The 20,578-nt window shown below is 56.3% G+C and overlaps 2 protein-coding genes across 5 annotated transcripts in view; both read left to right on the top strand.

Annotated features, from left to right (window-relative positions):
• The window catches only part of CCDC40 (coiled-coil domain 40 molecular ruler complex subunit), a 46,594-nt gene extending 43,174 nt beyond the window's left edge, over positions 1 to 3,420 (top strand). For all 3 annotated transcript variants that reach the window (XM_070479813.1, XM_070479815.1, XM_070479814.1), the window contains exons 20-21: positions 1,503 to 1,661; positions 2,618 to 3,420. In XM_070479813.1, coding sequence (XP_070335914.1) covers positions 1,503 to 1,661; positions 2,618 to 2,863 — 405 coding nt within the window. In that variant the 3' untranslated portion in view covers positions 2,864 to 3,420. The remainder of the gene's footprint in view (positions 1 to 1,502; positions 1,662 to 2,617) is intronic.
• A 1,259-nt stretch (positions 3,421 to 4,679) lies between these two features.
• On the top strand, positions 4,680 to 19,762 carry GAA (alpha glucosidase). Of its 2 annotated transcripts, none has more exons than XM_020884416.2 (20): positions 4,680 to 4,739; positions 6,705 to 7,226; positions 8,453 to 8,598; positions 9,527 to 9,692; positions 9,776 to 9,872; positions 10,346 to 10,465; positions 10,539 to 10,657; positions 10,742 to 10,873; positions 11,816 to 11,926; positions 12,399 to 12,512; positions 12,610 to 12,694; positions 13,137 to 13,254; positions 13,634 to 13,767; positions 14,905 to 15,056; positions 15,220 to 15,368; positions 16,549 to 16,693; positions 17,093 to 17,236; positions 17,665 to 17,829; positions 18,111 to 18,263; positions 18,663 to 19,762. In XM_020884416.2, exons 2-20 carry the CDS (start codon positions 6,720 to 6,722, stop codon positions 18,720 to 18,722), a joined length of 2,817 nt encoding a protein of 938 aa, XP_020740075.2. In that variant the 5' UTR covers positions 4,680 to 4,739; positions 6,705 to 6,719; the 3' UTR covers positions 18,723 to 19,762. The 2 variants fall into 2 exon arrangements, with proteins under 2 accessions (XP_020740075.2, XP_020740076.2); XM_020884417.2 differs by lacking the exon at positions 4,680 to 4,739 and adding an exon at positions 4,768 to 5,006.
• The last annotated feature ends 816 nt before the right edge of the window (positions 19,763 to 20,578 follow it).

Here is a 20,578-nt window from a genome sequence, read left to right as displayed (position 1 = left end):
GGGCCCCGCCTCGGGCCGCCTGTCCACAGGTGGTCAGCGTGGGTCATCGGCCCCACTGGCAGGCATCCGTGCGTGGCCAGCCAGCGCTGAGTTTCTGAGGCACTTTCTCCAACGTGGGCTGTGATTTCACTCAGTCCTTCCAGCCTGCTTCTCGGGGGTCCCTCCCCACCTCATCTGCCCTACCGCCTCTCTTGCCCCTCACTCCTGGAGCTGTGGTCCCAGCTGCTGTCAGGGCTGTTTTATGAGAAAAAGAAGTGACAGTGGGGGCTGGGGGATGGAAGGAGCTCGGCTCCTGAGTCAGACAAGCCACTTTCTTCTGCACTGAGGGACAAAAGTCTGAGCCCCACACCCCACGCGCCAGTTCTGGGTCAAGACAGAGTGGCGGCCAGATCCACAGGTGCTTCCCGGGTGTCCCTAACGCCCTGCTCTGATCGGGCCTTTGCTTGGGAGTTTGTCTTGGGTTTAACAGAAGACCCATGAGGCCGGTGCAGCTCAGGGCTGGAAGCGGCCCCGTTTCTGCCCCCTCTTCTAACAGAAATGGCGTCAGGGAAGCACGGAGTGTTGGTGACGAGTGTGAGCCCCTGTGGGAGCTGGGGATGGGCTGATGGGAACATGGAGGGCACCCGCTCGAGCCCGTGTCCCCGTCCACCTGGCCACACTGACCAGCCATGCGGTGTGTGCCTGCCCCAGGAGGGGACCAGCTATGGCCCCTGCGCCTCCTCCTTTCACCGTCGCCAGGCAGGGCTCTGAGCTCAGACTTCTCTCGGCCCCCACTGGCCGGTTGTGTGGTCTCAGTGGGTGAGAAACCTCCTGCCCCCACAGTTCCCCGTCATCAGTGGAGACAGGAGCAGTGACGCCTCCCAGAGAGGCGAGGGTTACCCGAGACAGAACCTGGCTTTGGAGCCCCACCGTGGGTCCCAGCCCTGCTCTTCTGCTGTGGCTCAGGCACAGTAGACCTGTCCGACCTGTCTGTACCTTGGCTTACTGACCTGTGAAGTGGGCCCTCACCTCATGGTGTCACCCAGAGGGCCAGATGGAGAATGTTGGAATAGCCCTGGTCGGGGGAGTCCTGCATGAGGAAAGGGTAGCTGAAAATGATGGAGTTGATCCAACTGCTTATTTGGACGTTCCTGAAGGTGCAGAGGGGCCTTTTCTGGTCCTGGTTTGTGCATTTCTCTGCCATCTTGGCCACTCCTGGACTTTCTTCTGTCCTGGACTTTGTTTTGTCCATCCCTGTCCACCCCTCCTGGCTCCCCAGGGGCCTCCTCTGCCAGGGTTGGCGACAGAATCCTCTTCTCCCTACTGCCACAGAGGGTCTGGCCATGGCTCCCTCGCTGGCCTCCCCACCTGCAGCACTCTCCTACACCCCAGCTTTGGAATTCCTCCCAGATTATGTGCCTAGAGCATCCTGGGGGGTCCTCCCTGCCTGACTCTTCTCTGTCCCCTGAATAACTGGGGGCAGGGTCCCAGGATGTTCCTGTCTCACCCCACTCCCACCCCAGGCCACCGAGGAGTGCACCCAAACCATCCTGGAACTGGAAGAATCTCAAAAATCCATGAGTGACTCCCTCCTGGAGAAACAGGAGCAATTGTCGAGGATGCAGGTTGAGGCCGACGAGCTCGAAGTTGAGCTGGACCGGCTGGCGACCCTCAAGCGACAGGTAGGCAAGCCCCAGGGCCACAGGAACCCAGCAGCAAGGCCTGCTCTGGCCCAGCTAAGCCCAGGCTGATCATAGCACTACCTACTGCTGTCATCCACCTCACATTGCTCATGAAGGCTCCACAGGCCGGCACTGTCCTCAGTGCCAGGGGTACAGCGAACAGAAAAGATGACAACCCCTGCCCTCCCTGAGGTCACCTTCTGAGGGTGGGAGGACAGATAATCAAACTAATAAGCAAACTGATACTTCATATCTGATGGTGACAGATACTCTGGAAAAAGAGGAAGCAGAGAAGGGGTGTCAGGTGGATGGGGGCAGCGCTAGGAAGGAGGGTGGTCTGAGATGGCCACACAGGAGAAGTGACATTTGAGTCAAAATTTGAAGGGGAGGCAAGGGAGTGAGCACCCCCAGGTACAGCAGGAGTGGAGGCTGCCCAAGGCCCCGGGCTTGCAAGGCTTGGAGGGGGCAATACCATGACCATGGGCTGCTCCCTCAGGGATGGGGTGGGGAAGAGTGACTTGGGATCACTGCAGTCATTTGTTTCTCATGATGAGTGTGGGATGTGAGGGCCGAGAGTGGACACAGGGCCTGTCTTAGGCCGTCACAGTTCTTAAGAAGGATGCACAGACCAGGAGTAGCCTCAGGCTAGCAAGAAGCCATCAGACTCCATGTGTCATTTCAAAGCTGCCCCACTGGGATTTTCTGCTGGATTGAATATGGGGTGAGCAGAAGACAGGGGTCACTCAGGGCTGCAGTGTTTGGGCCCAATCAACTGAGATGGGTGTGGTGGGCACCTGGCAGGTTGGACTGTGGGTGAAGGTGGGTCCATCGGCCCCTTCCCCTGGATCTGCCAAGCTCTCCACTGGCGCATCCTCAAGTCGGAGTTTGTGCCAGGCCAGTGGGTGTCCTCTTTTGAACACGCATAGCCTGACATGGGGTCACTTGTCCCTCCCAAGAATCTTTCTGAGCTCGTGGCCCTGCAGACGCGCCTCAAGTACCTGCAGGCCGTGAAGGACGGGCGGTACGTCTTCACGCTCCGCAATAAACAGTCATTGATGATGGAGCTCAAGCGTCTGCATGACAGGCTGGTCAGCATTGGCAGCATCCTCCACCACGTGAAGGAACAGTATCCCCAGTTCCAAGAGGCCCTGCTCAAGGTCAGCCAGCCCATCGCCAAAAGGCTGGGGTCATCCGGGTCCTAGAGAGCCCCAATCCCCAACCCCCCCACAAGGAGGAGGCCAGTCTGGAGTGTCATCAGAACTGGAATCTTCCTATCCTCAGAGAATGACACCACTAAAGAGAGACAGGGCATTGTACGAATTTTTTTGTAGGAAATCCCTGTGCTTGCGGTTCCATTTTGGTGAGTCTTCCACTTGCAAAGGCAGTGTCAGTGAACACAAACCTGCATTCCCACGTTGGGCTAACTTCTAGTAAAACTGGAAATACAGGCCTCTGCTCCTGCCCCCACCTTCAGCATGGGTTAAATCCAGATTCCCAACTTACGGGAGCAAGTCCAGGGGGATGTGAATCCCTAGCTGTGTCTGGAGGCCTAAAGCCTGAGGTGAGATCACACGGGTGTGTGAACACAGACCTCCCTTTGTCTGCCCACTTGTCCACAGCCCTCGTCCACCCAGGGCATCTCCCCCAACACTGTGATTCCCAAGCACCTGCTACCTATGCCTTCCCTGCAGTTTAAAGGGAAAATGTTCTACAAGATAATTTTAAATGTTTCAGCAGGAAAATAAAAATTTTTTCTGAATGTGTGAGAAAAAAGTGTATTTATTCTAAAATATTTCAGAAACACAAACCCCACAAAGAAGCAGGGAAGCCCTCAATCCCACTCTGACACTGCTGTGTGGGGCTTTCTGTGCCTGGTTCCACCTGACAGGGTCACAGGATCCAACTTTTCACTTGAAAATTTTGCTCCTCTTTTATTATTATTATTATTAAATTTTTATTGGAGTATAGTTGCTTTGGGCTTCCCAGGTGGTGCCGGTTTCCCTGATAGCTCAGTTGGTAAAGAATCTGCCTGCAATATAGGAGACCTGCATTGGATTGGATTCCTGGGTCAGGAAGATCCCCTGGAGAAGGGGTAGGCTCCCCACTCCAGTATTTTTTGGCTTCCCCTATGGCTCAGCTGGTAAAGAATCCACCTGCAATGTGGGAGAACTGGGTTCGATCCCTCGGTTGGGAAGATCCCCTGGAGAAGGGAAAGGCTACCCACTCCAGTATTCTGGCCTGGAGAATTCCATGAACTGTATAGTCCATGGGGTCGCAAAGAGTGGGACACAACTGAGTGGCTTTCACTTTCACTTCACTTTCACTTCAGGTGGCACTAGTGGTAAAGAACCTGCCTGCCAATGCAGGAGATGGAAGAGACCCAGATTCAATCTCTGGGTCAGGAAGATCCCCTGGAGCAGGGCATGGAAACCCACTCCAGTATTCTTGCCTGGAGATTCCCAAGGACAGAGGAGCCCGGTGGTCTACAGTCCATGGGGTCGCAAAGAGTCAGACACGACTGAAGTAACTTAGCTCATAGTTGCTTTACAATGTTGTGTTGGTTTCTTGCAGTATAAGCTTGCTCCTCTTAACATGAGTCTTTTCTCAATGTATGAAAAGTACCTTGGCATTGAATGTTTTCATGACAGTTTTCATGACGGTTTTATGGGTTATGACATTTTCCTTTCAGAAGAAGTTTAAGTTGCTTCCAAATTTTCGGCCTCTGGGTGCTAAACTCGCAGTCAGGCCTCTGGAGTGGCCTGGTGGGCTCTAGAATGCGGAGAGCTGCTCACTCGGGGGCGTCACACCGTCCCCTGATTGCAAAAAGCGAAACCAGGCATCTCCCCAGAGCCCTCTCTCCTGCAGTGCGCGTGGCCCCTGGGCCCCTCCCACTTTCCAGGGGCGCCGAGGCCAAGAGGGCGAGGATGCCCCTGCGCGCCCCACCACCAGAGGGCGCACGCCCGGAGACAAGCACTCACCAAGGGCGCCTGCGCAGGGGACTGTCACGTGACTCGCCGCCACTGCGCCGCGGGCGCTGGATCCGGAGGTTGCTGCTGCGGCCGGCGCGCGTGCGCGGAGGTGAGCCGGCGTGACAGCTGGATTGGGGCTGCGGGTGGTCCCAGCGAGTGGCGGGGCCGGGGCGGTCCGCGGCAACCCCACAGACTGGAGGCTTGGCGGGTCCAGGCAGTCGTCAAGCCCGAGAAAGGAGGGGTCGATCGATAGAAGTGTTGGTCGGTAGTGCTTTCCTTTTGGAGGAATTGAGGGCATCTTGCCAGGGCCGCGCGCCAGAGGTCAGCAGTGACGACCGTGACCTCAGTAACACCTCAGGACCCCGGAAGCTCCACGGTACCCATTCATTGCCCCCGAGCTGGGCGAGGAAGGCTGTGCTTGCCCACGTTCATAGGGAGGAAGCTGAGGCACGGGAGGTTTAAAAAACCTTTAGCTGCCTCTGCAGGTGGTGGAGCTGGGCTCTGAATCAAGCTTGTCCGTACCACCACCGTGGGCTGGGGAGCAGTGGTTCAAAGTCACAGCCTAGAAAATGGGGCGACTGGCCCTCCGGGGCGCCACTTGACCTACTGACCGTCCGTCTTTCCCCATTTTTCTCTCTAAATTGTCGATCGCTGTGAGTATGCCCCTTCCCCACTGTAGGATCTCTTCCCCCTTCTAGGCTGTCTTCTCTGTCTGTAAAATCGAAACAGGGAAGGGATGGGGAACCTCTTCAGCTTCTGAAGTCTGGGTGGGTAGGGCCAAGACCTTCCACTCTGAGTTCCCCAGGTTTCTGAATCATCACGATCACAGATGTGTCTAACAGAATCAAGTGGAGCTGGGACACTGTGTGGTATAAAAAATAGATACTTATCCCCAGTTCCTGACACACAACTCCTAAAGACCATAGAATCTTGGTGGTGATAAGAATTTCTGTTTCACGTTAATGAGATGACTGGGGGCTTGTAAACAGCTTCAGAAAGGGGGCTAGTCCCCAGAAGAACCAAGGCAGGATTCCAGGGTGGGAACTTTCACCTGGCCTCACTCCCAGGAGCAAGGCTGATGATTAAGTTAACTACCAGTGGTCAGTGATCTCATCATTTCGTGCCTACATTTAGTTGGGGTTTAGAGAGCTTCCAAGCCGGTGAACACATTTTGTTGCTCAGAGGGTGGCCAGCCCAGAGAAGGCATAGAAGCTGAGCACCCCTTGTCCATACCTTGCCCTCTGGGTATTCCTAGGTTGTATCTTTTATAATAAACAAGTAAAGTGCTTTCCTGAGTTCTGTGAGTTGTTCTAGGCAGTTATTGAACCTGAGGTGAGGGGTATTGTGTGAACCCTGGAATTTATAGCAAGATGCGGGTAATAACAGTCTTAGCACCAGAGTCACCAGAATGAGGCTCCAGTACAGTGGCTGTGGCAGAGACCCACAACCAGACCCCATGTGGGCAGGGGCCAGGAGGGGCTACACCTGCCAAGTCCTGGGGGCCAGGCCTCTCTCCTTTGCTCGGCCATCCTTGAGTGTTGCCCTGGGTTGTGGTGCCCAAGACCCCTCAGAGGCTGTATCCACATCCAGGTCAGCAGAGAAGGACAGAGAGAGGGCGCGCTTCTGCCCCATTGGCCAAGACTTAATCACCTCAGCCACAATCCTCATACAAGAGCGGGACTTACTCCATCTGCTGTGGGAACTTGTTCCGCTTGATCTGTCATGTGGGTCTTTGTTGAGTCATTTTGTCATTTTGTTGAGTCATTTTGTCATTTTGTTATTTTGTCTTTGTTGAGTCATGAAGTCACTTTGACAGACATTCTAGATGCGTTAATTTGTGACACATTAGAAGAGTTCACAATGCACAGAATTCTGCAACTCCCTGTTTGGGACTTTTCTCTCCTTTCCCATTTTCCTCCCTGCCCCAGGTCTGCCCTCATTCACTTCCGCCCTGGGCGCTGATGGGCCAGCCCCAAGTTCAAGTCTGGAAGCTGCTTTGAGAGTCTCCTGAGGTCCTGGGCATTCCCTCCTACTGTCCCACTGAGCCTGGTTCTTCTGTCTGCCCGCTTCCTAGATCCACTGCCTACCCATGATGAGGTGGCCACCCTGCTCCCGCTCCCTGCTGGGGGTCTGCACCCTCCTCTCCTTGGCCCTCCTGGGGAACATCCTGCTTCATGACTTGGAGGTGGTCCCCCGAGAACTACAAGGCTTCTCCCAAGACGAGATTCACCAAGCTTGCCAGCCAGGAGCCAGCAGCCCAGAATGCCGTGGCAGCCCCAGGGCAGCGCCCGCACAGTGCGACCTGCCCCCCAACAGCCGCTTCGACTGCGCCCCAGACAAGGGCATCACCCAGCAACAATGTGAGGCCCGCGGCTGCTGCTACGTGCCTGCAGAGTGGCCTCCGGATGCCCAGATGGGGCAGCCCTGGTGCTTCTTCCCTCCCAGCTACCCCAGTTACAGACTGGAGAACCTGACCACCACTGAGACAGGGTACACGGCCACCCTGACCCGTGCCGTCCCGACCTTCTTCCCCAAGGACATCATGACCTTGAGGCTGGATGTGTTGATGGAGACTGAGAGCCGACTCCACTTCACGGTGGGCAGGATGGGGGCCAGGGGCTGGGCGGGGGCAGAGCGGGTGTGTGGACAGTGGATGAAGACGGATTCTGCTGTGCTGAGTCGCTCAGTTGTGTCCGACTCGTTGAGAACCCCAAGGACTGTAGCCTGCCAGGCTCCTCTGTCCATGGGGATTCTCCAGGCAAGAATACTGGAGTGGGTTGCCATGCCCTCCTCCAGGGGATCTTGCAACCCAGGGACTGAACCCAGGTCTCCCGCATGGCAGGCAGATTCTTTAGCATCTGAGCTCCCAGGGAAGCCTGAAGACGGACTCTGGGGGGTGTTTTTTTTTGGGGGGGGTGTTTATTAATCCACAGATGTGTATTGTACCCTCACCTAGAGCCTGGGTGTGAGCAGACGTGGCATCTACATTCAGGGGGTAGTGGGTCACTAAGACAGTGACTGGGAGTTTCTAGGCGTGTTCTAGAGGGCAGGGCTTAAAGTGAGGTGGTGGAAGGTTAGGTTCCCCCCCAGGAAGTGACATCCCAGCTGGGACCTAAAGTAGGAGGCAAGAAGGGGGACGTTCCAGGCAGTGGGTAGTGGGATCCCAGCCACTGAGGGCAGGGCCTCTTGTCTGATTTATTCCCAGCCACTGGGACAGTGTCTGGCACATAGCAGGTGCTCGGTAAAAATTTGTCCACTGAATGAATGTCCAGACACAAAGGTGAGAGAGCCTGCAGCACACAGTTCAGTAATACCCAGTTATTTTAACAAAGTAATTAACAACAGCCATGAATTACTGACTGATGACTGTGTACCCAGACAATGGTTGGGTGATCTAATTATGTTTTCGCATTCACCATATGACTAGGAATGCCAGGCAGAAAAGTGTTGCCAGATTCAGGAAATAAAAATACAGTTTTGAATTTCAGATAACCGAAGAATTAGTCTTTTTTTCTTTTTTAGCATAAGTATGTCCCATAGAATATCTGGGACATATTAATACTAAAAACAATTGTGTATCTGAAACCCAGATTTCCTGGTGTTGTATATTTTACCTGGCAGCCCACAGGAGGTGCTCTCCTGGCTCTATAGGAAACTGAGGCTCAGGGGTGTGGACTAGTCTGTCCACACCTCCATGCTCTGTGCAGCTGCCCTGGGGACTTGAACTGACTCCTCCCTCCTCTGGAGGGTGAAGGATGGAGTGGACAGGTGTTAGGGGCGGCCAGCCACCAAGGGCCTCATGACACTATTCTCGTCCTCTAGATCAAAGATCCTGCCAACAGGCGTTATGAGGTGCCCTTGGAGACCCCGCATGTCAGCAGCCAGGCGCCGTTCACACTGTACAGCATGGAGTTCTCAGAGGAGCCCTTTGGGGTGGTCGTGCGGCGGAAGCTGGACGGACGGGTGCTGTGAGTGCCTAGTCTCTGTGCCCCCCGCCCCCAATCTGGGTGGGAGGGCCAGGGAACTGGAGGGCATTGTCTCTGACCCTGTTGTGGTCCACCCTCCTGCTCTGGCCTCTTTGCTGTTCATGGCCCCCGGGGGCCCTGGTGCTCGCTGTTCCCTGCACCCGAGCCTTCAAAGGCCCCCCACCCACACTGTCCACCCCAGGGAGGCCCATGGGGAGTGATTTTCCCCAGGGGACACTTGGCAACAGCTGGAGACATTGTCACCACCAAGGCGGGGATGCAGGGATTCCATTCAGCTCCCCACGGCACACAGGACAGCCCAGAACACAGAGGGATCGGCCCAAACATCAGCAGTGCCTCGGCTGAGAAACCCTGTCCAGTCTAAAGGAGCTGCGTCACTCCAGGCAATACCCCGTACTCTGCTTTATTATTTATTTCTTTATCACACAGTACACATCAATATGGGTTTCCCAAGTAGCTCAGCCAGTAGAGAATCTGCCTGCAATGCGGGAGACCTGGGTTTGATCCCTGGGTCGGGAAGATCCTCTGGAGGAGGACATGGTAACCCACTCCAGTATTCTTGCCTGGAAAATCCCCATGGACAGAGGAGCCTGGCGGGCTATAGTCCATGGGGTCACAGAGTCGGACACAACAGAGTGACTAAGCACAGCACACAGCACATATCAATTTATCAGACACTGCAGTTATTAACTTGTCTCATCCTTTCTCTTGACCCTATGGAACCTCGGAGTGCCCTAACTGCCTCTGGCTGGGCAGCTCCATAAAGTCTGGGAGCAGTTTGGCCCTCCTGGGAGGTAGTACTCCGGGCCACAACTCCCAGGACTGGAAGGTTTTGGGCAGCAGCCGCTTGTGATCAGGGCTCAAGGGGCTGTCAGCTTCTCATGCGAGGCCACCTGGTCTCTTCTGGCAGGCTGAACACCACGGTGGCCCCCCTGTTCTTTGCGGACCAGTTTCTGCAGCTGTCCACCTCCCTGCCATCCCAGCACATCACAGGCCTTGCCGAACATCTTGGGTCCCTGATGCTCAGCACCAACTGGACCAAGATCACCCTCTGGAACCGGGACATCGCCCCTGAGGTAAAGGGGTGGCGGAAGGGGGTCTGGGATCAGAGGGGCCTCATGGGCCAGGACGTAAAGCGGGGGTGTCTGCCATGTCCCAGCCCAACGTGAACCTCTACGGATCTCACCCTTTCTACCTGGTCCTGGAGGATGGTGGGTTGGCTCATGGGGTCTTCCTGCTGAATAGCAACGCCATGGGTAAGCACGGAGGCACGGCCTTCCACGTCCTCTGGCCAGTTCCACTTCTAAGCCCCCAGCCAGGGTTTCCCTGATGCAGCTACACCCCCTCCTGCCTTGAGGGGGCTGGGACTCTCTGCACCTGCCTGACAGGTTGCAGGTCTCAGAGGAGGGGGCAGGGGATTGAGCCTTGTACATTCTCTGAGAAATGAGCAGCAGGCCCTGGCCTCTGCCAGCTCTATCCTTCGGTGCCCCTAAGGTGAGACCTCTGATGTGAGGAGGGGGACTAAGGCCATAAAGGGGGGGCCTCAGGCTGCTCAGCACCTTCCTGTCCTGCTCCAAGTCTCTCAGTGAGCTGGGCTCAGAGTGACTGCCCTGGGCCCCCGGGCTCCCTGCAGGAGGACCTTTCCAGCAGGTGTTTGGCCCATTGGTGCAGCACTGAAGGCCCCGGGGGGTGAGTATTTATCCCTGAGCCCCAAGGCTGCTTCCTCCAGATGTGGTCCTCCAGCCCAGCCCAGCCCTCAGTTGGAGGTCGACAGGTGGGATCCTGGACGTGTACATCTTCCTGGGCCCGGAGCCCAAGAGCGTGGTGCAGCAATACCTGGACGTCGTGGGTAGGCCTCGCCCCGGCCCCGGCTGCTCCCTCCCCAGCCCCTCCTGCCCACTCACAGTCACCTTGGCCCCCAGGCTACCCGTTCATGCCGCCGTACTGGGGCCTGGGCTTCCACCTGTGCCGCTGGGGCTACTCCACCTCTGCCATCACCCGCCAGGTCGTAGAGAACATGACCAGGGCCTACTTCCCCCTGGTGAGTGCTGGGGAGGGGCCTGGGGCCCGTTGGGGGGTGGGGGTGGCGAGCCTGGGCCCCGACCGCCCTGTGCTGTGGCTGCAGGACGTCCAGTGGAATGACCTCGACTACATGGATGCCAGACGGGACTTCACCTTCAACAAGGACCACTTCGGGGACTTCCCGGCCATGGTGCAGGAGCTCCACCAGATCGGTCGGCGGTACATCATGATCGTGGTGAGTGTCCCTTGGGTCCTGTGCCGTGTGGAGCAGGCTCTTTTGGAAGCCAAGGGTCCCAGCATCCGGTGGCTCCAACTCTCAGTGGCATCGTCCTTGACCTGCCATGGGCACGGAGGACATTTCTGAGGGTCTTTGGTATTGAGGGACTATCAGATTTATAGACTTGGCCTTTGTGGCCCAGTTCAGTGATGTCCCTGGAAACATGTCTTTGCTCAGGATCCTTGCAGCTGTAAGTTGCTTGAAGCGCTGAAAGCAAGTGGTGAGTGCATCACTCAGCTGACACCACTCAGCTCTGGGCAGGCCAGGTGGAGCTGTGTGCCGGGGCAGCTGGAATGCTCCGTGAGACCCCTGCCTTTCCTCCCTGTGGTCAGTTCTGCCTTATGGGGAGCAGGGCAGGCTCTGAGTGGTTCAGCACAAGGACACACTTCCCTAGGCTAGTCCCCGCAGCCAGAGGGATGCAGTTCAGGCTGGTATAGCTTGTGGGGGGTGCCCGGAGGAGGAGGTGGGGAGGGGGAGCTGAGACAACCAAGTAGTTGCCACCACGGATGCCCCTCAGGAGAAGAAATCCATTTGGAATTGGTCTGATGGTCATTTCTATCCTCGTGGCCCCTCTGAAGGAAGCCGTGTCCAGGGCCACTCACTCAGAGTAAGGAGGGCAGGTGCAGACCTTTTCTTATTTTTATTTCTAAATGAGATAAATAGTCACTGTAGAGCATTTGTGAAATTCTGGGCCCTTCAAGCAAAAGTAACTCTTGCATCCAGGTGCTCCCCATTTGGCCAACCCGGGGGCGGGTTGCGTGCACCTCCACGCACAGCGTGTTGACTCACATGAAGCTGCATCCACTTCTGCCTTGCTAACGTTTAGGGAGAGCATTTTCTCAGCAATCGGGCCAAGGTTTCAGGCGTTTCCTTCTCATCCTGACTGGTTTCTCTCTCCAGGATCCTGCCATCAGCAGCTCAGGCCCTGCTGGGACCTACCGACCCTACGACGAGGGTCTGAGGCGAGGGGTCTTCATCACCAATGAGACTGGGCAGCCACTGATTGGGCAGGTACAGTGGGGCCTGGGGGGTGAGGGGGAGAAAGAGGGGTCTCTGGCCAGTGGTACTGAAGGCGGGGTTCACAGCTGGGGGTGACAGTGGCTTCTGACAAGGCAGGCCACCTAGAATCCTTGTGTCAGGGGCCCGTGTCTGCAGGCAGTTCAGACGCAAGCTCCAAAGCTCCTCAGGGAGACCTCAGAGTCCTCTACATCCTCTGGGTCCCCAGGGGCTTCCATGCGGTGGGGTGGGAGGGGTGCAGGGGTGCATCCAGAAGAGTCCCTGCTTCTTCCCCAGGGCAAGCCAAGGACCAGGAAGAAGGCTGCCAGGAGTGTGGCTTCTGGGGCCTTTCCCCATGCTCCTCCCCCTTGCAGTCCACCCACCCCCAGGGGAGATGAGTGAGGCTGCAGCCCTGCCCGCAGCTGGTTTGCCCAGGACCTCTGTGCAGGCTCCAGGGGCCCCGTCTGCCCTCTGACCTCTTGTCCAGGTGTGGCCCGGACTCACCGCCTTCCCCGACTTCACCAACCCCGAGGCTCTTGACTGGTGGCAGGACATGGTGACTGAGTTCCACGCCCAAGTGCCCTTCGATGGCATGTGGATCGTGAGTGTGGCCCTGCCCCTGGGTGTCCTGTGGCCTTGGGGACCGGCCCCATGCCCTGCACCAGGTAGGATGCCCACCCCCCGGTCCTTTCTCACAGGATATGAATGAGCCATCCAATTTCGTGAGGGGCTCGGTGGATGGCTGCCCGGACAACAACCTGGAGAACCCACCCTACACGCCAGGTGAGCTGTCCCCAGTCCCTACCTGCCTCCACCCGCCTGTCCCAGCACTAGTCAGCTGGGGACTTAATAGCTCAAATCAAGGGCTTTCCCTTCTCTGGTTTGGGAGGCTTCAAGCCCTGGTTTATGAGAAGCTGATGGACAGCAGGAGCCCGGGGCATGTGAGGGAAGCCTCAGGAGTGAGGTTCATGTGGGGAGACCCCAGCCATGTGATGCTGACCGGGCATGTGCTGCTGAGGCGAGACCCTTCAGAGGGGGTGCTCCAGGGGCAGCTGGTTCAGGAGCAGGCAGAGGTGAAGTCTGGGTCTGCAGAGGCCAGGCTGTGGCACCACCTCCCTGTCCTTGGAGAAGTGGAGACTGTACCCAGGTCTCAAGGAGCTCCAGGATGTGGGGGGCACTAGCCTGCTGGGCGAAGGCTCCAAGGAAACAGCCCCCTCTTCTCCAGGGGTGGTTGGCGGGACCCTCCGGGCAGCCACCATCTGCGCCTCCAGCCACCAGTTCCTGTCCACACACTATGACCTGCACAACCTGTATGGCCTGACTGAAGCCTTAGCCTCCTACAGGTGAGGGGCCAGGGTGGGGGAAGGAGAGAAGGAAGCCCAGGTTCCCCCCAGTGCCCCTGCCAGCCCCATTCTAACCCCTCTTACCCTCTGGCTCCATGCCTGGTGCCTCAGAGGAAGGGCATAGTGATGAGACAGGGAGGCCAGGGCTGGTCAGGACCTCTGGCTTCCTTGAGCTTCAAGGGATGTTTGTCCAGCCTGGGACATGTGCATTTTGAGGGTAAGTCGGGTGGCAGGGCTGACTGCCTGGCAGACATAGGCAGAGCCCTCAGCTATCCGGCTCCTTGTTCCCAGCCTGTCCTCCCTGCTGCACTGCCAGGCGCTCTTGCTGGCCGTGATGAGGTTCCTGGTGACCCCGCTCAGCACAGCTCTTTCCACCCAGGGCCCTGGTGAAGGCTCGAGGGACGCGTCCCTTCGTGATCTCTCGCTCAACCTTTGCTGGCCACGGCCGATACTCCGGCCACTGGACAGGGGATGTGAGGAGCAACTGGGAGCAGCTTTCCTACTCCGTGCCAGGTGAGCACACCTGTCAGGAGGTGGGACGAGGAGTGGAGGGTGGGCCCCTCTCCAGGGGAGTTTGTCCAGAGCCAGGTTCTCAAAGAGATGCTACTGGGATGGGGTGGGGCCTGCCACCAACTCCTGTGAGTGGGCTCACCTGTGCAAGTCAGCTACCTGTGAGAGCGGGCTCACCTGTGGTGCCCCTCTTCCCAGCATCCCATCTTGGATTCATGCTTTGTTAAACTTCCCTTCTGATGACCACGTTCTAAGTTGCATGAAAACTGCATCTGAGCTCAGTCCAAAGGGCGCCCCCACCGCTGTTGTCTCAGTGCCTGGCTCCACCTTGCAAAGAGAATTTTGACTTTTGTTTCAAGACCTCTGATGCTGCAGATGTCTTAGGCCCAGGGATGGCTCAGGAGCCCTGGGGAGAGGGGAGAGGTGACCCCCTGAGGTCACAGCTGAAGAGAGCCTCCATCAAACCCTCCAGCCTGGAAGTGCTTTCCTAGTCACAGGCTCGCTTTCACGTGTGATGCATATGTGCCGTTGTGTATGTGACGTCCTGCTGAGCTGAGTCCATTCTTCCTTCACAAGGCTGCTGCTGGCTCTGCCCATGGGTGCTGACTGGCTCTGATTTTCATACTGGGGCCAGCGTGGCGGGTCAGGCCTGAATCCTCTTTAACTTTTGCCATTTTAATTGTGTCTTGGTGTAGGTCTGTTTGAGTTCATCTTGTTTGGGACCCTCTGTGTTTCCTGTATCTGATGCCTTCTTCTGATAGGGAAACAAGTCATGGTGGATCAGTGCCCACCCTGATGTCCTCAACCTGATCATGTCTGCAATGACCGTATTTCCAAATGTGGTCACATTCCCAGCAACTGGGGGTTAGGATTAGAACTTAACCTTTGTGGGGTGGGGAGGGGATTCAATTCATCCCTGACTGATCTAGTTTGCCCTGCACACCCTAGGTGTTAGGGAGCGGATACAGCAGGCTGTTCTACTGAAACCACGAGTACAGGATGCGCCAGCCGTCGGGTGGGGGCTGAGTGGGAGGGTCTTTGGGAGGGATCCTTCTCCCTCGCCAGTTCAACAGACGTCTGTCAGGCTCCTGGACAGGCCCGGCTGTGGAGTCTGCAGACCTGTCTGACTCTGCCCTCCAGAAATCCTGCTCTTCAATCTGCTGGGGGTGCCCCTGGTAGGGGCCGACATCTGTGGCTTCCTGGGCAACACTTCAGAGGAGCTGTGTGTGCGCTGGACCCAGCTAGGGGCCTTCTACCCCTTCATGCGGAACCACAATGCCTTGAACAGCCAGGTAGGGCAGGGATGGCAGGGGAGGCTGTGCCCTGGGGAACACCGCTTTCTGTGCCAGGGATCCCAGCCTTGGCTGGCCCAGAGTGCCGGATCTCCTGGGGTGGGGGAGCCTGGGGGACTGCCACCCCAGATCCCAGGTGCTTCCGCCACGCCCTCCACCACAGCCGCAGGAACCGTACAGGTTCAGTGAGACAGCGCAACAAGCCATGAGGAAGGCCTTCACCCTGCGCTACATGCTGCTGCCCTATCTCTACACGCTGTTCCACGGGGCCCACGTCAGAGGCGAGACGGTGGCCCGGCCCCTCTTCCTGGAGTGAGTGCCTGGGTTGGGAGCGATGGCCTCAGGCCCACTGACCCCAGGGCAGCCACCCTCCTGCGTTGGGTGTTCCAGGCACCAAGAGCAGGGGTGTGGCAGCAAAATCTGGGCCCTCCCCACTGAGGTAACCCCTGCACCCCCAGTTCCTACCCACTGGATTCCAGTTCAGGGCTAGGAGCCCTCAATAACAGAAAATCCCATGATGAACACTGAGTACAGACCAGGCCTCCCAGATGGCAAAACAAGTTGTAAGTCGACCATGATTGAATCCGTTTGGGGCTTAAGGTAATAAGACCACCGAAGAAATTCAATAGCTATCCCCCAGATAGGACTCAGTATACCTGAGAAGTTACCATCCTGTAAAATGGCTCCTTGAATCAGAGGGTTAAAGGATTTTTCAGTAGTGTGGTAATTAGTAAGCTATTTGCAAAAATCTATTTCCTCTCATCTCATACAAACTTAAATTCCAGATGAATTAAATGTCAAAAATTAAGCTGTAGAAAAAGCCCCAGGAAAACAGAAGTCCATGTTTCCCTCTGCTCTGGCAAGAAAGGGCTTTCTAAGCATCAAAAGCAAAAAGCAAAGGATGTTTAATTTAGAGGAAAAAAAATAACATTTCTCTGAACATAAACAGAAAAATAAACAGAAAACTGCTCTGATTGTCAAGGCAAATGAATAGCAGAAAACCTTCGTGGCTCAGTTGATAAAGAATCTGCCTACAATGCAGGAGACCAGGGTTCGATCCCTGGGTTGGGAAGATCCCCTGGAGAAGGGAAAGGCTACCCACTCCAGTATTCTGGACTGGAGAATTCCATGCACTGTATAGTCCATGGGGTCACAAAGAGTCGGACATGACTGAGTGACTTTCACTTGTCAATAAAATGACACTTTCCCTAATGTACAGATACTCAGACCAAGTGTAAGACTAATATCAAGAACCAAATAAAACACATGGGCAAGAGCACAGTTTGCAAGTAGGAAATGTGAACAGGTCATGCCCGGATAATCAGGCAAGGAGAGGTTACTCTTGGCTCCTGCCTTGACTTCATTTGGCTAGAACCAGCCCTACCGCATGCAACCCAGGTCCTTCAGCTCCTTTCCAGACCTCCCACGGGCCCCCTGAGCCCACTGACCTCAGAGGTTACCAGACCGCCCTGCCAGTCTTTCCTGTTTGAAGGTTCCCTGAGGACCCCAGCACCTGGACTGTGGACCGCCAGCTCCTGTGGGGGGAGGCTCTGCTTATCACCCCGGTGCTCGAGGCTGAGAAGGTTGAAGTCACTGGTTACTTCCCCCAGGGCACATGGTACGACCTGCAGACCCAGGTGAGTCCTGGGGCCCTAAAGCCTGGGAGGATGGGGGAGATGGTGGAGAGGTCCTCCCTCTGGCATTGTTGGTATGGAGGGGTCCTGGCTATATGAGGGCCCTCACCTGGAGCTGCTCCACTAGCAGCATCTTGTGAGATCCTTGCAGGACCCATTTTCTAGATGGGGAAACTGAGTCTGGATGGGTGACTTGCCACCAAACTGAGCCAGGACTCCAGTTCTCCTGCTTCCACACTCCTGCCCCTTATCCCATTCTCTGAGCAGCCCCACCCGAGCCCTGGCTCCAGCCTCTCATGCTCTGTCCCCACTGTGGGGCCCAGTCTCCACTCTTGCCTCCCAACAACAGCACAGGGTCTTGGCACTGCCCAGGACCCTTTGTGACATGACATCCCCCTTCAGGTACCAATGGAGGCCTTTGGCAGCCTCCCACCTCCTGCACCCCTCATATCTACCATCCACAGCAAGGGGCAGTGGGTGACGCTGTCCGCCCCACTGGACACCATCAACGTCCACCTCCGGGCTGGGCACATCATCCCTATGCAGGTACGTGGACTGGGCCCCTGAGCCCATTTGTCCAGCCCTGGGGCTGCTGGGCCCCCACATGCCTCTTTCCAGCTGGAGGTCCGCCCCCAGAGAGAGATGATGCTTCTGAGGGGTGAGGATGACCTGGGCTGGGGAAGGACACATCCCTGCACTGACTTGCTCCCAGGCCAGGCAGAGGGGAGGCCTTCTAGAGCTTCATTGGCCCTTCTCAGAAAACAGTCAGTCTGCAAACTTCCATGGGCCTTGTGTCCTCTGAGGTGACCCCTGGGTCAGGGTGGTCTCCACAGGCCTCCAGGCTACTTGGCTTAGACTGTCCTGCGGATCTCGGTTTCTTCCACTACGGTACTGTCCTAGCCTAGCATCCCTCACACCTGGGTTTGGAGGCCTCCACCAGGCTTGGGACAGTGACGTGGGCCACCCCCTCCCAGGGCCCTGCCCTCACGACCACAGAGTCCCGCAAGCAGCCCATGGCCCTGGCTGTGGCCCTGACCACCAGTGGGGAGGCCCAAGGGGAGCTGTTCTGGGACGACGGGGAGAGCCTGGGAGTGCTGGACGGCGGGGACTACACACAGCTCATCTTCCTGGCCAAGAACGTGAGTCGGATCCGCCCAGGCTGGGGGCCATCTTGGGGTGACTATCCTGACTCGGTGAGGGTAGCTGGGCCTGGGTTCCTGGGATGGCCACCTGCCACCGGGTCAACGAGACCGAAGGGGAGAAGAGCCTGTGGGCCAAGTGCCTTGACCAGAGTTCCCTGCACTGTGCCAGCATCCCAGGGGTTGCAGGGGGTGTGCTGCCCAGAGACCCTGCCCGAGTGGGGCTTACTGCCCCAGACCATCTGCTCACACCTCCGGTCCTGTCTCTCTGCTCCGGCCAGAACACCATTGTGAACAAGCTGGTGCACGTGAGCAGTGAGGGGGCCAGCCTGCAGCTGAGGAACGTGACTGTCCTGGGGGTGGCCACAGCCCCCCATCAGGTCCTCTGCAACAGCGTTCCTGTCTCCAACTTCACCTTCAGCCCTGACACAGAGGCAAGAGAGCCCACACTTGGGGCCAGAGGGCCTGTCTCTGAGGGTGGGTGAGGGGGTGGGAGGTGCCCGCTGAGCTGGCATTCATGGGACCCCCGTCCAGCAGGGAGAGGACACTTGAGTGTTACACGGGCAGAGAGGGAGCGGAACTTCATGGAAGAGTGGGGAGCATAGCCCCTTACACTTCACATCTTTCCTCTGCCCGTGTCCACGTTGTCAGCCCCTGGTTAAACGGCAGCTCGTTTCCAAAGCAGATTGAGGCGGCCACTGCCAGGAGTGCTGGGAGGGAAGAGCAAGACTCCCAGGGCCGGGCCAGGCCCCATGTCCACCACCCACCTTCATCTGCAGGCTTGTCTGCCTCACTTCAGTTGCCAACCCAGTTTTCCTATTTTTTGTCCCCAGACTCTGGACATCCCTGTCTCGCTGACCATGGGAGAGCAGTTTGTCATCAGCTGGTCTTAGCCCGGGGCCCAGTGGTATGCTGCTCCTTTACAGACCTCCCAGTGGCCTAGCACGTGCACCCTCAGTCGGCGGAGTAGGGGCCTTGGGTCAGAAGGGGCCTTGCTTACCCCAAGTCACATGGCACTGACGTCCTTGAACACCCAGATCTGCTTGTGAGTCTGTCTCCCGGGCTGTGGGCCAGCAGCTCGTCTGAGTCTTCTGCCCAGATGCCAGTCAGATCAATGCCCTGAGGGGTGCCCTATATTGGAAATGTTTACTGGAAGCTTTGCTCCTCTGTAGCCTATCACTGCAATGTGTGTGCACTGTCAGCCACCGCTGCCCACCTATGATGCAGAGGTGGTGCCTGGACAGGGTGGTACCTGCATCGCAAGGCCCCCCCACCTCGGGAGGCCCTGCTGCTGGGACCCGATAAAAGCACAGAACTGGGGGCTACTGCCCCCAACAACTCAGCAGAGTTCACAGAATTCAGGGAACCCTCAATCTGAAGTGCAATTATTTTCAATAAAAGGATGCGCCTGAAGGTCTTGACACAGAAGTAGGACTCCATCCTTGATGGGCCCCTGGACATTTCTGGGCAGTGTGTGCATGCTTTATTGTGCACTCTAAGCAGCACCCTCACAGCCCATCACCTCACACCCTAGTATCCTCTCTCAGGTGACTGGAGAACAGCCAGCCAGGCCTGGTGTCAGTCACCTGTGGGAGATGCATGCCCTCCCCAACCCTGCTCAAGGGCTCTATGGACTAAAGCTGCTACACCCACACTTCCGTTCCCAGGCAACCACTGGTCTGCTTTTGGTCACTATAGTTTACATTTTTTTTTGAATTTTCTATAAATGGAATCATACAGCTCTTTTGGGGGGGAGGGGGCTAATATTAATCTAACTACTTTGAGATTCATCCATGTTGTATGAGTACTTTTTCATTGCCAAATAGTTTTCTGTGGTACGGAAGGTGCCACACGGTTTATCAAATTTTAATGGTGTTAAGAGTGTTTTCAGCCTTTTACTGTTAGGAATAAAGATGTGTTCAGCAGTCGCGGACCAGTGTGAATGGACGTTTTCATTTCTCTTGAGCAGACACCAAGCATGATACAGTCAGGTCATATGGAGGGGCTGTGTGTGTGATTGAACAATTTTCCAAAGTGAGTGACTCGCTCTGTGCTCCTACCAGCTTCGCTGTGGCTTGGTCTGGTCTCTTCAATTTCAGCCATTTCAGTGACAGTAGATTTCATGGGTGTGATCTGTGTTCCTAATGACTGAAGATGGTGAGCATCTTTTCCTGGACTTATGTCACTCATAAATCTTTGGCGAAGTGTCTATTCAGGTATTCTGCCTACTTTTTACTTGGATTTGTTCCCCCTGAGTTATAAAAGTTTTTCCATTGCTACTGACAAATTACCACAATCTCCATGGCTTAAAAATAACAGATTTACTCTATCACAGTTCTGTAGGTCAGAAGTTTGACTTGGTCTCACCGGGCTACAATCAGGTGTTAGCAGGGCTGCTGCTTCCTCTCTGGAGGCTCCCTTGCTCTTTCGGGTTGTTGGCAGAATTCAGTCTCCCGAGCACACAGGTCTGAGGTGTGCTGCCACCTACACATCCTCCTGAGCTTCTAGGGGCTACTCCAGATCATAGCTCGGGGCACCGAATGCAGCAACAGTGAGCTGAGTCCTCACCAATGAGACTCTCTCCCGCCTCTTCCATTACACCACTCTCTGACCCATGGTAGCCCTTCAAATTCTTTAACTTAATCTCACCTGCAAAGTCCCTCTGGCCATTTAATGTGGGATATTCACAGGTTCCAGGGATTAGGATGTGGGCATTTGGGAATGGGTTAGGTGGGTTTCTCTAATCTCT

This window comes from Odocoileus virginianus, chromosome 17 (genome assembly GCF_023699985.2).
Source record: "Odocoileus virginianus isolate 20LAN1187 ecotype Illinois chromosome 17, Ovbor_1.2, whole genome shotgun sequence".
Lineage (NCBI taxonomy): Eukaryota > Metazoa > Chordata > Mammalia > Artiodactyla > Cervidae > Odocoileus > Odocoileus virginianus.
Note: the sequence above shows the minus strand (reverse complement) of the source record. Positions and strands in the feature narration are given on the sequence as shown.